The sequence below is a fragment of the Scylla paramamosain genome, chromosome 14 (assembly GCF_035594125.1).
Source record: "Scylla paramamosain isolate STU-SP2022 chromosome 14, ASM3559412v1, whole genome shotgun sequence".
NCBI classification, from domain to species: domain Eukaryota; kingdom Metazoa; phylum Arthropoda; class Malacostraca; order Decapoda; family Portunidae; genus Scylla; species Scylla paramamosain.
This window is the reverse complement of record NC_087164.1, coordinates 18,689,923-18,706,556: the sequence shown is the minus strand read 5'-3', so window position 1 is coordinate 18,706,556 and position 16,634 is coordinate 18,689,923. Positions and strand designations below refer to the sequence as shown.

Genomic DNA, 16,634 nt, shown 5'->3' with positions numbered 1-16,634 from the left:
TGACTGTGGTATTTCGACACTGGGAAAGATGGTGAAGGTGTGGAGGAGTGGGAGCAGGAACATAAAGTCTGCATTGAGTGGCTGTGTGTGTGCCCGCGATGAAGCTCATAAACATAAAGTACTGACGTTGATTTTTATTCACTTATCTCAGCCGGTTATTTATTTAGTGTGGTATTATGGAGGAGGTTACGTCACTTGAAGTATTGAAGCTGCGGTCCTGTGTAAATAAGATTCGCGTATGATAATGAACCACAAACAGGATGCGGAACATAAACAATGCTATCCACAGTGAAGCCTAATATTTGTACTTTTTATTTTAGGTTTCCAGCTAATGTCAGCCAATTTAGGCAGGAAAAAAGATTGTGTCGTTGATTTATGGACTTGTGAAATTGTATGATAAAGTTGTCGGCAGGAATCTCTCGGTCTTGATATATGCAGCCCCGGCACGCACCTTGTCCCCGTGATGTGAATGGCGAGCGTCGTCTCCAGCGGTTCTTGACAGGGGCATCCGACTAATGAAATAAGAGCACACTCACACGCTCCGCCCTTCGGTTTGAGAAGCGGACATGCGCGGAAATTTAAATGGATTTCTTATATTTTTTTTTCTAATATAAACTTCAAATTGTCTGTTTCTTATCGGGGGTCACGTCATTTTAATTGGAGGTGACTCGTGCGCGTGTAGAGAAATGAAGGCGGCACAAGTAAGTCATCAGGGAACATGACTGGTATTAATGCTCCCTGTGTGTGTGTGTGTGTGTGTGTGTGTGTGTGTGAGAGAGAGAGAGAGAGTCTGGACGCATGAGGTATGGGACGATGGGCACACACCTTTGCATCTCTAGTATCGACGAGTAGTCATGTCTTCTGATTTAAAAATAGGCTTTGAGTACACCTGCCTCAGCACAGCTTTGTCTTCACCGCGCCACCCAAGACACTTTGGCATCCAAGCTTTTGAGAACATACAAATGCATCATTTCTCTGCCCGTAGCACTGCAGCGGCTTGTCCACGACGGCGGCAACGGAAGGAAATACCAGAATCATATTATAAATGAATCTTAATGAACACTGCACCTGAGCCCTGTGTGCATGGATGGGAGGGAGGGAGTGGAGGGTGCTGGCCTGAAAGCTTTAAAGGTATCACCTGTTGTTTGGAATACATTATTTGTGTGCGTGTTTATATTCGCCAAATCTATTGTTTAGTTTATTTAGTCTTCAGATAGTTTGTTTTGGTGTCATGTTATTCCTTAGATGGCCGTTAAAATAGTAGCTTCGATTTTTTTTATAAAGAGCGTCTTCATAGTTGTAAAAGTAGAAAATTAATAAAATGCTATTGTTTCGTTGTACCGTTGCTGCAGCAAATGATTAGTCGAAAATCCGTGCCTGCCCGCTACTCCATGCTCGAGGTCATGTTTAGGAGGGTGACTTACACCAAGTGAACATCTGCTTGAAGGAAATTTTTGAGAAGTTCTCAACTGGCTTAGGAAATAAAGTAATCAGAAATGCTTATGAGGTTGGTTTATTTTCTTCAGACTGAATGTTGCATCGTATAGAATGGTTTCCACACTTTAAGCATTATATATTTGCAAACTTAGTCTTCTTTGCGGGGAAAACAGAAAGGAAAAAAAATTTAAAACAAAGGCACAGTAACGCAAACTTGATACTGTTTTTCCATCGTTTTAGCAGACCTATTATTCCATATCATGAAGGCCCATGAACTCTAGACTTATTCAGCAAAACCTATTTGCATAGTTATCTTAAATTATGAGATCTTATTCAATCAAAATATATACTCAGATCCAATAATAGTTGACAGTGCCCAGAATACAGAGTAGGCTGCGAAAATGTTGCCGACGTAGTGGAGCAAAATGATGAAGATAATGTAGGCCAAAATAATGAGTTGTCTTCGTGTCAACCAAAAATATTGGTGGAGGTCTCATTAACCAAAGTTACGAAGGCCAAATAAAATTTTGGGTAAGATATCAACGTTTATAACGTTAACACTTAGAATTCAGGTGTTTTCTTGGAACTTTTATTACATTAAGTATTCTGTAAGTCAGAATTGTGTGAAACTAGAAATTCTTAAATCGAGAATCTTACCAGACACAATACATAACTCACTGAATGTAAGAAACGAGCCATAAAGCTTAATAAAATCATCCAATATTCTCCCGAATAAGAATACAAAAAAGACTACCACATTCAGAGGTTCAATAAACTCTAAACAGACAATGTATGCAGTATATGTTTGCTTAGTCCCTAAACGTTAGAACTCAGCAACGCTAAATGAGAAAGCTTACTTTATGCGTATGATTGAGAGCTTACGTGCTTTACTACAGCTGCCAGTGAAACACTACGTAGTGATCTGAAACGTGTAGAACCTTAAGTAGTGTTCCCTAAACACCCACACATTCCTCCAGACTGTGAATGACTGACGCCGGCCACCTTTGTGTTGCCATTCTTAACCTGCCACCCTATCATGGTGTGATGTCCTCATATGACGTGGTGATAAGTTTTATTGGCTACTGTAGAAGGTCAGGAAGCCGCTACTGAAGAATAATTAAATATCACATCAGAGAGGTGTTACCGCCATTAACATGTAACGCTGGTATTAGAATGGGAACACTGTCCTTCATCGGCATGGTTCCTGGCGGCTGCACTGGCGTCTAATATCTCAATCAAGCACCGCTCTCAGTCGGCAAGCTTCGGATTAGGAGACTGTACTGCCTTCTGAGGGCGACTCCTGCACGACGTTTTAGGGAGTGATGTCTGCGGCTGAATACCACAGTTATTATTTTGTTTTATTTAATTTGATCTAATTATTTATTTATTTATTTAGTTAGTTATCTTATTTATTTTTTCATGTATGTGTGTTATTGCCATTCGACCTAAAAGGAGTAAAAGTTTTCGTATGGACACATCCGTTTCACTTCCATAGAGTTTCTCGTGTACTGTGAGGCTCTTTCTAACCTGCCGTGACCTCAAGGTGTGTTAGGGAGTTAATCCAGGGTGTTGTGCGAGTGTGAGCCAGTGATGGTTACCTGTCGAAGCAGCTCATGTAGTGAACTGACGAGGCTTCCTGACTCCATGCGCACCAGCAGATTGGTTTCTTATTATAGTCGATGTCACCATCTCTGTTCTGGTATTTACTTCTTTGGTATTTTAAAGGTACATGAAGATACATAAAAGTACTTTACCGACACACACACACACACACACACACACACACACACACACACACACACACACACACACACACACACACACACACACACACACACACACACACACACACACACACACACACACACACACACACACACACACACACACACACACACACACACACACACACACACACACACGAATCTCATTCAGCATTAACTAATTACATCACTAATAAGTCAAAGTCATACACTTGCTTTATTCTTTACAGCATCAATAGGTGTGTTCAAAGCTTCCTGCCTCGCCGTTAATTAAGTGTTCCCTCTCTTCACCACACAGGCTGCCGCTCTGCAAATAAAGGATGGCGTCCCGGTCGGACAGCGGCAACGAGACCCGCGGGTCCTCGGAGTCTGACAACTCGCCCACGCCCACACCCACCAAAGACTTCGAACAGCAGCAGCAACAACAACAGCAGCAGCAACAGCAGGAGGCGCAACAGCAGCAGCAGCAGCTACAACAACAGCAACACGCTAGGGAAAGCCAGAACACCCGGGAGCTCCAGCAGCAGCCGCGACCCAAAGGCCTTCACATTCCCTCTACCAGCCGCGGTGAGTGTCCCTCCACGCCTGTGGCCGATTTACTCCTGCTTTATTTTTCTGTTGTTTATCCTGATATTAGATGATCTGATGTTGTTTCCTCTTGACTTCCCTCTACCTGCTCTTTAATTAGCCACATTACTAACTGACGTTTTTTTTTTTTTTTTTCACTTCTTGCTATATCAAAACAGTATTTCCAATCAGTGAACTATATCATCTAAACGTGGGTATACTTACAGTACATATCCTCACCCAAGTATTTCTTTTTTTTTTATGATTAGTTTCAAATAGGTATTACTAATTGTCAACGTATTCGCATAACTACGTAGTCCATGTTGTGTATCATTTACACAACCCTGAAACATGATCCTCAGACGCTGACTTGCATGCGATCGTATTCTTAAACAATTTGTTCACTCATTGCGACAATTTTCAAGTGCTACAGAGATAAACACCTCGGGAAACCTCAGTAACTACCAGTAGAATAGAACCTTCAAAATATATCTTAGATGAGACACCGAAACATTCGAGAATACGGTCTCATGTTCCTTGTAAGTCTTCCCAACATGTAATTTTTCAAGTCTTTTCTGTGTGGTAGTTTTTAATTCCCTTAGAAATATAACAATAAGTACCGTATCTTTGTAGAATGATAAATTACTTATAGAAAAAAAAATCTTTCCGATGTACTCGATTAGATTTGGACTTAGCCCGTCGTAACTTCAGAGACACTGAAAAATGCTTAAATCTGCTTTTCATGATGAGATACTGCAATTTTCAGAGGACTTACGTGAAACTTTATATCAGTACCTGGAGAAAAACGTGCCTAGAATCTGTGCTGAAATACAAAGCTGGTGACTGGGAAGGCCAAACACGCCTGCTGGCCCATATCAGTCCCCGTCTGTAGTATATTCCATCCACTCGACAGGTTTTACTGCCTCCACTTCCTGTCCACCTTAAACCAGTTCCCAGCGAGCCTCTGCGGCTTTCACACATCTAATTCTAATTTCCTTTGTATTGTTTCTTATTTTTAATGATAATGTTTAAGACGCAATAACTGTTTCCTCTGAATCCATTAGTAAATGATGTGCTGATTGCTTTCTCTCTCTCTCTCTCTCTCTCTCTCTCTCTCTCTCTCTCTCTCTCTCTCTCTCTCTCTCTCTCTCTCTCTCTCTCTCTCTCTCTCTCTCTCTCTCTCTCTCTCTCTCTCAGTAGCATCGCGCGTGTTGTGTGCTTTCAGCAGTGGCTCTATGTAAGCATCCTATTATCATTATCTTTTCCCATCTGTCACCAGCCTTCCTGACGCCAGCCACCACTTCGGGCCCCGTCTCCACCCACGTCCCCTCCCTGGCCTCCAGCAGCCGCTCGTCCCAGGGCCACCGCTGCTCCTACCCCCGCATTAACCCCCTCACCACCCCCATCTCCCGCACCACCCCCGCCATCTCGCCCCTCACCAGGACCATCATCATACCCTCAGCGCCTAGAGTCACTCCGGCACCCGCACTACGCACCACGCCCACCGCCACGCCCTCACAGAGAACTACACCCACAGCTACCCCTTCTCAGAGAACCACGCCGACGGCAACGCCTCAGAGAACAACGCCCACCATCACCTCTCAGAGAACCACGCCTGTCACGCGGCCCTCTCGATTGACTCCTTCGTCCACGAGACTCACGCCCACCACCCACAACCAGAGGCCGCCGCCCCTCAGACCCTTACCTCGGAGGTGAGTTTTAATTTATTTATCTGCTATTTTTTCATTTATTTATTTATATGTTGTTTTTTTATTGGGGAGGGGACTGAGCTACAAAAACTATTAGACTAAAGTGAAAATGTGTTCTTAAAACAGTAATAGTTGGCAACAATGGTGTGATGTCAGAAGGGTTTTTTTTTATTTTTATCTGGAGTTAAAACTGTTTGTAGTATATAGTACATTAATGCGCGGCAGTGGGGTGGAATGGTTAACTCGCTTGGTTCACAGCTGGGAGGTCCGTGGTTTGAATTCTGAGTCATGTGAAGGCAAACTGTGGTGCGTGTTCTCCTTCACGCCGTAGCCTCTCTTCACCTCGTAGTGGCGTAAGCCGAGAAGCTGTGACCTTGCTTTCCATCAGAGGCGGAAGGCTGACAAGCGTATCCTCCCATGTGTGTGTGTGTGTGTGTGTGTGTGTGTGTGTGTGTGTGTGTGTGATATGTCTGCGCTTGTTTCAAGGGACCAAAGATTTTATGTCTCACCGTAAAAAGTAAACAAGGCTAATTATAAAGATATCTCTGAATTTTAGTTTTCCTCAGTGAGATCTATGAAGTACATTTCTTAAGCTTCTTTTCGGGAGCTTTAAATCTTCTTTCAGTAAAATCCTCCTCCAGCAGCCACAGTATATCAGCTTGTGACTTTCGTCCCCGCCTCCCACAGACCGCCGTCCTCAGGAATGGGGTCAGCAGGATCGGTGCACGTCGGAGCTCCTCTGGGTCCCCTCAATTCGTCCAGAGGGAGGCAGCGGAACAGCGTGGCCGTGGTGGACTCCCGCGAGCACATCTACGAGGAGCTGGAGCTGTGCCGTGGCCCACCCAAGCTGGCGCCCGTATCAGGAGTTTTGCCACAGGTGAGTGACTCCACCTTCTTCAGGGTCCCGCGGCTCATCATGCCTTGCTATCGTCGTGTTGATCGAACTGTTAGATGGTAGTAAAAAGAAAACGAGGCCGCTGTTCGTTTACTGTTGGTTTTATAATCATGCAGTGTGTTTTTCATGGTATCTCTCTGGGTCACTGCATTATTTATACATTTTTTCTTATTTTTATTGCATGAAAAGGAGATTGAGCAACTTACAGATAGGGAGAAAGTGCTTAAGTACATTTGCTTGTAAGGGAGGCCGCGCCATCTGTGTACCTCGTGTGTTTAGTTACCGGTAAGTATGCGAGGCTCCTTCCCGTCACTCATCCGTTAGTTCCTTCACCGTGTGTCTGGCGCCGTGTAGATCCTCATATTGGTTTTGCATACATGGGCTGTGTGTGTGTTATTTAAGTGCTGTTTCTTTCTGTTGGGAGAACTAACAGACAAGAAGGAAGTCGTATTCAGCAGGATGATATTAGTCCGGTACTGAGTTAATGTGCTTCTGTACACCGTAAGTTTTCCCCAAGTAATTTCCTTCTGCTAACATTCCATCTGCAGTATTTCCTCAGAAGACATTTTCACATGATCACCTGGAATAGGTTATCTTACGTTAGGTTAGATTAGGTTAGGTTGGGTTAGGTTATAGCAGGATAGGTTAGGTTAGGTTGAATTAGATTAGGTTAGGTTAGGTTAGGGCTTTATTATGATTGGAATTTTTTGGGGTGAAAATTTTCATGCAATAATCATACTGAGTGAAATTTACTCATGTAGATTTTATGTACAAACCACACATCACTTTATCTTAAGAAAATACATGAACAGTCTGTCCTCACCCTTTACTTGACGTTCACATTTTCTATTAACTATATCCACAAAAATTATATACACTCTAACAACGCTATGCAAGACTCTGTGTTTAATTTGGAAACGCATGACCTATAATTTGGAAACGTCCTAAACTGTAGCCAGTAGTAGATTGTGATGGCTTATGTATGGTAAAAGTTTCACTAGCTTGGGAGGTTATACGTTAAAATCTAATCTGGAAAAAGCGGATACGTACAAGTTTGGTGCAGCCGTGGAAGAGTATGACAGTGACCCTCTTCATCACGGCACTCATGTCAGGGGGTCAAGACAGTGGGGGGAAAAAATCAGTAATCAAAGCTTAGACAGTTAGTTGCCGACCACATCCGATTCAACTCCTTGGGAATGTTTAGATTTGGCTTTTTTTTTTTTTTTTTTTATCTTGAACAACCGCTGTTTTGTTTTGCAGCTGCGTGTATTCAGGGAAGGAATAAGGCAGTGAGTGGGTTTCCTGCTTATTTCATTGTAACCATCTACAATGCATCGTTTTTTTTCACATTTTCTTTTCTTTTTTTATTTTTTGTACCTTTTTTTTTTTGCATGGTCTTTCCTACGTTTTCTTTGAATTTTTCTACCAACAAGGCGCTTAATTGTGCTAGTTAATTGTACCTACGTTCATTACACGTTTTCCACGCTTACACCTGTAACTACTAATACATAATCGCACAGTCTACCACTCTGCCGCTGTTTATTCGCTCACTCGGGTCATTAAACACTAATAACGAAAACATGCATGTGGTAGGTAGCCAATTAAAGAGAGAGAGAGAGAGAGAGAAAAAAAAGCAAAGGTAAAACGCGCACACACACACACACACACACACACACACACACACACACACACACACACACACACTTCAAGGTTCACAGTGTTTAACCATTAGTGTCAGCCGTGGGTGGGGTGGCTTGCATTGCTCTCCGGAGTATGAGCGAGAAAAGAAAGTCGCCAGGCAGCCGCGTCTTGACACGGGGCACGGGAACTATCAGGCTTGCCACCACAGGGGACGAAGAGAACGAAGATAGCAATCGCACAACTCAAGACGTATACAATGAAAGGCGAAGACGTGCCGAGGAAGTGCATTAAAGAGATGAAGAAAAGTGTTGCCCTCCTCCGTTATGTACACTGAACGAGTCACTGGCCGCCACCACCACCACTTGAGTCCAGTCGCCACGGGCCACAAAACACAGTAGGAGGAGGAGTACAGGAGAAAGGAAGGAGTGCTGCTGGCGGTCGTGCGTGGCTCACCTCCCCCTTGCAAGAAGATTTATAATTGTTCATTCTTCAGGGACCGTATATAGCTCCGTTGTGTCGTCTTAATGGGCGGTGTGGGGCATAAGGAGGCGGGTTTATCAGCTGCCACGACCGATATGAGGAAGGGAGGGTAATTAGCTTACGAACCAGATAACAGGTGGCAATTAAGACCTCGGCATAAAGATACGGCGGGCACCAAAGGACTGTCTTCTGTATCTGTCGCCGGTTAAACACACACGCACGCACGCACGCACACATATACAGACACACACTGGTTCTCTCTCTCTCTCTCTCTCTCTCTCTCTCTCTCTCTCTCTCTCACACACACACACACACACACACACACACACACACACACACACACACACACACACACACACACACACTTTTTATAACAACAACAACTACTACTACTACTACTACTACTACTACTACTACTACTACTACTACTACTACTACTACTACTACTACTACTACTACTACTACTACTACTATTGCTGCTGCTGTTGCTACTAGTAGTACAAGTGTCTCAAATTAAGACCTATAATCTGTCTCTTAAATTTTGTCACCTAATTAGAACTTCTTATTTTTTTTTTTTTTATCTGCGGTTTTCATTACTTTGTCCGGAACGTCACTTAACTTTCATGCGGTCATACTGGTTTGCCTTTGATAGTGCGCCTTCTTTTCTTGCTGATGATAATAGTAAGTGCATGCTGATAGTGCGGTGGTCACACGTTTCCTTTGGACTGAGAGACTGTGCTGGGAGGGTGCGGAATGGCAACTGACAAGAGGACATAAAAAATATTAAGGATTCAAGCACCACTCAATGTTCGCACTGGTCTCATGTGTCTGTGATTTTAGGGTGTTTTTATGATGCACTGGTTACACGCAGATGAAGGCTTTGAGGTGTGTAATGGGGAAGAGGGAGAGAGAAAAAAAAACGACTGAGATATTCTAATGGGAAAGAAGAAAAACAAGTGTTGTGCGTATCTTTGCGGCCCGTTCAGTTTCCGAGCCGTCTTGATACTCATGTATTGAAGTGGTGCAAGTCTTATGAAAGAGGAAAACAAACCGTACAAGTCTTGTGAAATAGGAAAACAGAAACAGACTGAGCTCCAAAGTTTGACAGAGGATTATTTTTTTTTCCAGGAGATACAAGATAAATTGGCATGAATGATATAGTAATACAGTACAACACTTTAATGGGGATTTTTCTCTTTTTTTTTTTTTTGTCTTCTTAAAAAAAAAAAAATAGAAAAGAAAAAAAAGACAAGAGTAAGAGATCGGAACCTGACGGCCTCCTTCACCACCCTCCCTCCACGGTGGTTTTGACTGCTGGAGTGTGTGATCTTTCTGTTGCCCTCTTAAAATTATAGTCCTGACGACGTGTCCGTTCTCAAGATATTGTTTATTAGCACAAACCTTCCCCTAAACCTTGAATGTGTAAGAAAAAAGAAAATGCAGAGCGAACTATCATGTTTAGGTATATGCTTAGAGGGTGGCAAGCAACTAACAGCACAGCAAAGTAAATTAGAGGGCGAATAGATAAGAAAATTGCACATGGATATCATAAATGGGGTATAAATTTGTTGTCAGCACAGAAAATATTAAGAATCCTCCCTTTTAGCAGAGAATTTAAAATTGAACCGAAAGATCGCAGTCTCTCACGAAACTTTAACAGAAAATGTTGTGACGTACGCTTTCTAATATTTTAGGGATAACGTAAGTAAAATACAAGTTGCCATTTAAGTATTATCTGAACATGTTTGAGTCTTTAAGAGCTTAACGATAAAAAAATAAAATAAATAGATAAATAAAAAGATATATCACGCAGTTCCTCCATATTTAAGTGGCCGAGAAATGTAAATGCAACAGGTGCTTCAGTGATGAGTAAACATGACAAGGCTAAGACGCAGTACTTGTTCCTTGTTCCCGCCCACTTTTCCATTTCACCCATGATTCATATTCTCCATTCTCCTCCCCTTCCCTCCTTGATCTACTGGCTTTCCCACCTGCATTTCTCCTTGGTACGTACAGTGTTCCTTTGTACTCCAGCGTCCCCTGCGCCCTAGCCTCGTGCTGCAAGACACGCGTCACGCCGAAAGGGAAAGTAGCACACAGCGGCAGGGCGAGAGTGACTCCACGCCGCCGGTCTGCGCCTCCACGCACACACGCTCACACTCCCTTTTTTAAATACTTTCATTCCGTAATAAGTGACGGGCAGTGTGAAAGTGTGCGTGCTGGTGTGTCGGGGAGTCACGAACAACGCTGCCCTTTGAGGTGTGGAGCACGCGTCAGGGCAGCCTAGGTCACGTTAGCCAAGGTTCATACGTAACAGTAAAAGATTATGTATTTAAGTTTTGCATAATCCTTGACCCTTGGCTGCAACCACCTGCGGTTCTCAGGAAGGAGAAACACACGCACACACACACACAAGCGTAATGCAACAAAGGGGAAGAAACGCTTATGCATTACGAAATCTCGACGTGCGGATGGAGCGTTCACTGTTCTCCAAGGCAAAGCGTCCCCATTGTCACTGACTCCGGACGCCCTTCCGTCGCCCCGCGTGCATCCATCCAGAAAGTCAACCAGTGGCAACATGGAACTTAACTTTCTCATCAACTCGTGAACTCCTCCTAGGTGTGTGTGTTTGTGTGTGTGTATGTGTGTGTGTGTGTGTGTGTGTGTGTGTGTGTGTGTGTGTGTGTGTGTGTGTGTGTGTGTGTGTGTGTCGATTTACAGTGATAAGAAAAAAATGAATAGGGGTGGTAACCAAACTATATAAAATACCCGTGACGACTGGGGGCGGAAGCCGGAATCCAACTGGTTTCTAATCCTCGTGCTGTGACCTGAAGCAGAGGAGGAGGAAGAGGAGGAGCGACGAGGACTTTCAGGTGGGGACGATGCGACACTGGGACTTTCTGTCTGGCCGAAGTACGAGTAGGTGTCTTGCATATCCCTCCATAAAAGGTCATTCCCAACCGTACAGAAAGCGACCTAATAATTTATTCACCGGAGACTGCGTTTTATGTATGGCGAGAAATCGAGCTGCCTCAAAATGTTTATTATTCTTTTTTCTTGGGATGCGACGGGTGTTTTAGTGAGGGATCATAACGGGACAGCGAGAGAGAAAGAGAGACACGTCGCTGTCAAGAGGCGGTCAAGGTGAGTCGAGCAAGCAACGGACCTCCTCTAGAGCGACGGCTTGGAGCGTGGGTTGGTTTGGCACGAAACTTGGTTCCTGTCTTCCTGAGGACATGTGGGCGAGTCCGTGCCCTGCTTGGAGGGAGTAATACCAAGATGTAGCTTTTGGATGTTGTCTTTTCGGATTAGTATTCTTTGATGTAAAGTGAGTATCAGTGTGGTGTGCTACTGCTTCACCGCTGATTCTTCAAGACTACTGGTTGGAGGAGGAGAGGAGGAGGAGGAGTGGTAGGAGTGAAGGAGGAGGAGGAGGAGGAACAGGAAGGAGTGGAAAGACATGTACCTACCTACCTACACTGGTCTGAAGTCAGTGTCAAGCAGTGTGAATAACCAGTCTTCAGGGATCCACACCCCGTCGATGGTGAAGGAAGTGACGAATTCAGAGAAGCGAGAGTAATGTTGCATTGTTGTGTGAGGAAAGAGTCAGCGTGGCGTGTCCCTGTGTGTACTCACGAGGGTCACACGGTGTTGCTTGGAGAAGTAGCTACTTTGCCTCTTTGCTTACCATCCACCCTTACCTGTGCATTTGAAAAGGGAAATAACTAGTCATACGCACGATAACTCATACATAGGTGGCCGTGGTATAACTCTAGTGATATGCATACGGATACCTTAGAAAGTCCTCAGGGTATTTTTTTTTTCAAGCGATTGGTATATTGAACAAAATAATGCTGAGTAATTGTGATAAAAGCATTTCTTAATAATTCGTACACATATATTTTTATACATCAGTAATAATAACTCACCATTACGTATGCACATTTAACTACCACCCCTATGCAAATTTCTTTTCTTTCATCACCACTTTTTCCTTAACTAATTGTTTGGATTCTTCGGAAGACTGCAGAGCGTTTAAATGAATCACGACATTTCCCTCTCATTTACATTCACTCATATACTTTTCCTGTTTCGACACTACTTCCTTCTTTACACGACCCGCCTTCCTTCTGGCTCCCACTCGCCTTTGACTCACCCTTCCTAGCCTCACTGCCCCTGGTTCCCACACTCGAGGACTTGCCGTTCCCCCACCACGCTCCCACACTCATCGAGGAGGAGGCAGGAGTGTGCATTGTGCCGGCGTGGAGGTGGCTGCTACAGGTCAAGACAGCTCACATTGTCTCCGGTCTGAGGTGTGGGAGACTCGGCCCGTCTTTACTCCCGCCAGCCCATCCTGTAAAGACCTTTATACCCTTCCTCAGTCATTCTCAGCGCCATAAACCTTCTTTTTTCTCCTCCGTTTGTGGCAGGTATGGAGTTGGAAGAGATTACTCAGTGTAGGTTCGCAGTTAGTGTTAACCTTTACGTCATGTGAAAGGTGACAACTCAACCAGGTGTACGATGGTGGGTCAGGGACGTGGATGCGAGTTTTTATAAATCACTGACTGTCGTTTAGTTTATTGACATTGGTCGTAGTGTTATGGACTATTCTGAAACACCTCTGCTCCGAAACCCGACTATTTTCAAAAGGCTCTAGATGAAGCTACACGAGTTTTTAAGGGCGTTTTTTTACGGTTCTAGTGATAATTTAACAAGATTTTCTCATTACTAATAGGAAAAGCACTCTTGAGGACCTAGCTAATCGTCCCTGTGGCCTTTGAAAATAGTCGTGATGAGAGAGCAAAGCGTTTCAGAACATGGGCCTATATACAGCTCGCCAGACACCGGCCTCACCACAGAGGTTCCTGCCGCCAACACCCAAGCCGCTCAACACCTCTCCTCAATTTCTCCCTCCTTACTCTTCTCCCACCAGCTGTGACGCCATCCAGGACATGCTGCGCTCAATTTATAACCCGTTAGAGTAGAAGCTCGCTCTTTGTTTTCCTTATTGTATGAATGACTGGCGCATTTGGAGTGAGTTGGCGAGTAATGTAACAGTAATCCGTCAAACCACTGACAATAAAAGTAATACGGCGACACTCCCTCTCCAGGCACAAAAAATTCATACATGCGAGTACAGGACATAAATATTTAGCTATCTCCGTCTGTATGCATGTCTGTCTGTTTATCTATTAAGTCTCTCTCTCTCTCTCTCTCTCTCTCTCTCTCTCTCTCTCTCTCTCTCTCTCTCTCTCTCTCTCTCTCTCTCTCTCTCTCTCTCTCTCTCTCTCTCTCTCTCTCTCTCTCTCTCTCTCTCTCTCTCTCTGTGTGTGTGTGTGTGTGTGTGTGTGTGTGTGTGTGTGTGTGTGTGTGTGTGTACTGTAACCTCCACCTCCTTGTATGCTGAAGCTGTGCCATGCAGCTCTCCTGGAAGTGACCGCTGAGCCGCGGCTCAAACTTGTCACACATGCGGAAGAAGCTTGAGGATACAAATGTGACGGAAGTTATTCGTGTTCTGCTGACGCCACTGAAGCAAAACAAGCGCTGCGCGTATTTTGCGAGCTCGCCACGTCTTCCTGCCAGTAACATACGAGTAGTTCATTTCTTTACATCAATATTTTTAAGTGGTCTATTTTAATTTGTGAATATCTAAGAACTAGTTTTGAAACTACAATAAAGCATCCGAATCTCTTAGCGTTATCATCCGTGGCAATTCCAGCGTGCTATGTCCTTGTGTTCCTAAACCTTTTATGAAAACATTATAGCAGGTGTAGGTGAATATGTCTCTCGGGATCCTGTCCCTGTTTCTGGTATACGAAAGCCACTACGCATCTACTGTTCCTCGAATATTGTCATTAAGGGGAGGGATACATATGTACGATTATACACACACACACATTATATATACGAGTATATATATATATATATATATATATATATATATATATATATATATATATATATATATATATATATATATATATATATATATATATATATATATGTGTGTGTGTGTGTGTGTGTGTGTGTGTGTGTATGTATGTGTATACTGTGTTCATTATCGGTTTTATCTGATAACTATTTAAATACTTACAGAAACCACATTTGCATAATAGATTCATTGTGCTGAACAAGTTGCACGAAGCCTTGAGTCTCGTCTCGAACCTCTTCGTGTCAAGATGTCAAAGATTTTTCCTCCTTTCCTCCTCGTAAACTCGTCTGGGCTATCACAGGATGACACACCAATGAAAATGAATAAATTGGGCCTTGTTTCAACTAGTGATTGAGTGTGTGAGCCCTCCACCCCTTCGGTAGTGTCAGTCCCAGTAAACAAGCCGCCGACAAAGCCCTCTCGCTCAGGTCAGGGTCGGGGTAGGGGTGTAGGGAGGGAAGACGCTGCCGAACAATACTCCTCACTGGGAACACAACACACGCCTCCAGACTACCACCGGAGAGAACAAGTATAGGCTTGAGAAGCGGCGCCGAGAGGGCTGGGTGGCGCCGGGGAGGAGTACAAGCCTTGGTGGAGGGTGAGATCATGCCTTAGATCTCTGTTAGAAGGAAGAGCCATGATTCCGACACAGTGCTTGATCAGAAAACCAGAATATTTTGCTCGCTAGAGAAAAAAGAAAGGAAAAGAGAAGGTTCCTGTGTTGTGAATTTACGAAAACGAAAAGTAAAAAGGATACTGAGGAAAATAAAACTAGGAGAAAGTAGTAGATGAACCTTTGATTTTTGTAAGTTTGGCAAGGCACCAGGAAACAAGGCAGCCTCGTATTTTTATGTGCCGAGCAAAGTGAAAGTGTGAAAGTGACTGAAATGGCAGTGACGCGCGTTCTGGTGTTCTTGTGTGTGGCAGAGAGAGAGAGAGAGAGAGAGAGAGAGAGAGAGAGAGAGAGAGAGAGAGGATACACAAAAGATAGGAAAAAACTGCGTCACTAGGGTGGAGTGTGGGCGCCGCCAGACCCTCACAAGCCACGCCAGGCCGCACACACGCACCTCACTGGCGCCAGATAATAGAAAAGAAAACAGTACCGCCAGTTTCCCTCTGAACCTCCGACGGTAACTCAACACCTGCCGTACTCTCTCTCTCTCTCTCTCTCTCTCTCTCTCTCTCTCTCTCTCTCTCTCTCTCTCTCTCTCTCTCTCTCTCTCTCTCTCTCTCTCACTAACGGCGTAGTTATTGATTTTTTTCCCTCTCACATTCTCTCATAGAAAAAGTAGATGGGAGTGGTTGTAGTAGGATATTGTCACCGTTCTCCTTTCTTCCTTTCTTTTTTTCGCACGTGGTATTAGATTTGGAATGTTGTTTGGCCTTTCACAGCCCAGTAGTACACACACACACACACACACACACACACACACACACACACACACACACACACACACACACACACACACACACACACACACACACACACACACACACACACACACACACACACACACACACACACACACACACACACGCACATGCACGCACGCCACATACCGAGGGAGGGAGGAGGTGAGGAAGGCAGGCAAAGGGGGAACAAGTTGAGTAATGGACAGTAACAATGAGAGAGAGGGTTTGGGAGGTTTAGGGGGAAAGGGGGAAGAGTCGCCCTCTGGTGTTGTATTTCATAGGCCTCGTGGTCTTACAGGAGACTAAAGTGGACCTTTTTTTTTTTCATGGTGGTTTTTATTTATTTTTTCTTAGTCTTTTTCTGTCCTTCGGTAATCTTAACGTGGTCTCAGCTAGATGGCCTTTTTTCCTGCTTCCTTTTTTTTTTTTATCTCTCTTCCTTCTTGGTGTTATCTCTTTTTCCATGGTTGGTTTATTATTATTTTTTACATAGCTTCGTATACCTATATATTTTTTAGTGGTAAGTGTGTGTGTGCGTGTGTATTTTCCCAGGAGTGTATTTGTATATGATGGTCTTTTTTTTTCACCCTCTGTGGTTCACTAATTGAGTTTTGTTGGGTTAGGGTGTTTGAGGAACAACATTTACCTTAGCGTTAGAAATATATCAGGATTTCTAGTACTCGTCCCCATGCAAGTTTCTCAAGTACTGCATCATTTTCTAACATGTTAATATTTCAGTTCTTGCAAGTTTCTCATGCACACCTCTGCTGCACATGCTGTTACACGTATTGATTTTC

The 16,634-nt window shown here is 43.9% G+C and overlaps 1 protein-coding gene across 2 annotated transcripts in view; it reads left to right on the top strand.

Annotated features, from left to right (window-relative positions):
- The window catches only part of LOC135106976 (leucine zipper putative tumor suppressor 2 homolog), a 116,840-nt gene that overhangs the window by 48,551 nt on the left and 51,655 nt on the right, over positions 1–16,634 (top strand). For both annotated transcript variants that reach the window (XM_064016458.1, XM_064016457.1), the window contains exons 2-4: positions 3,499–3,767; positions 5,047–5,479; positions 6,164–6,353. In XM_064016458.1, the coding sequence (XP_063872528.1) occupies positions 3,521–3,767; positions 5,047–5,479; positions 6,164–6,353 (870 nt within the window). In that variant the 5' untranslated portion in view covers positions 3,499–3,520. The remainder of the gene's footprint in view (positions 1–3,498; positions 3,768–5,046; positions 5,480–6,163; positions 6,354–16,634) is intronic.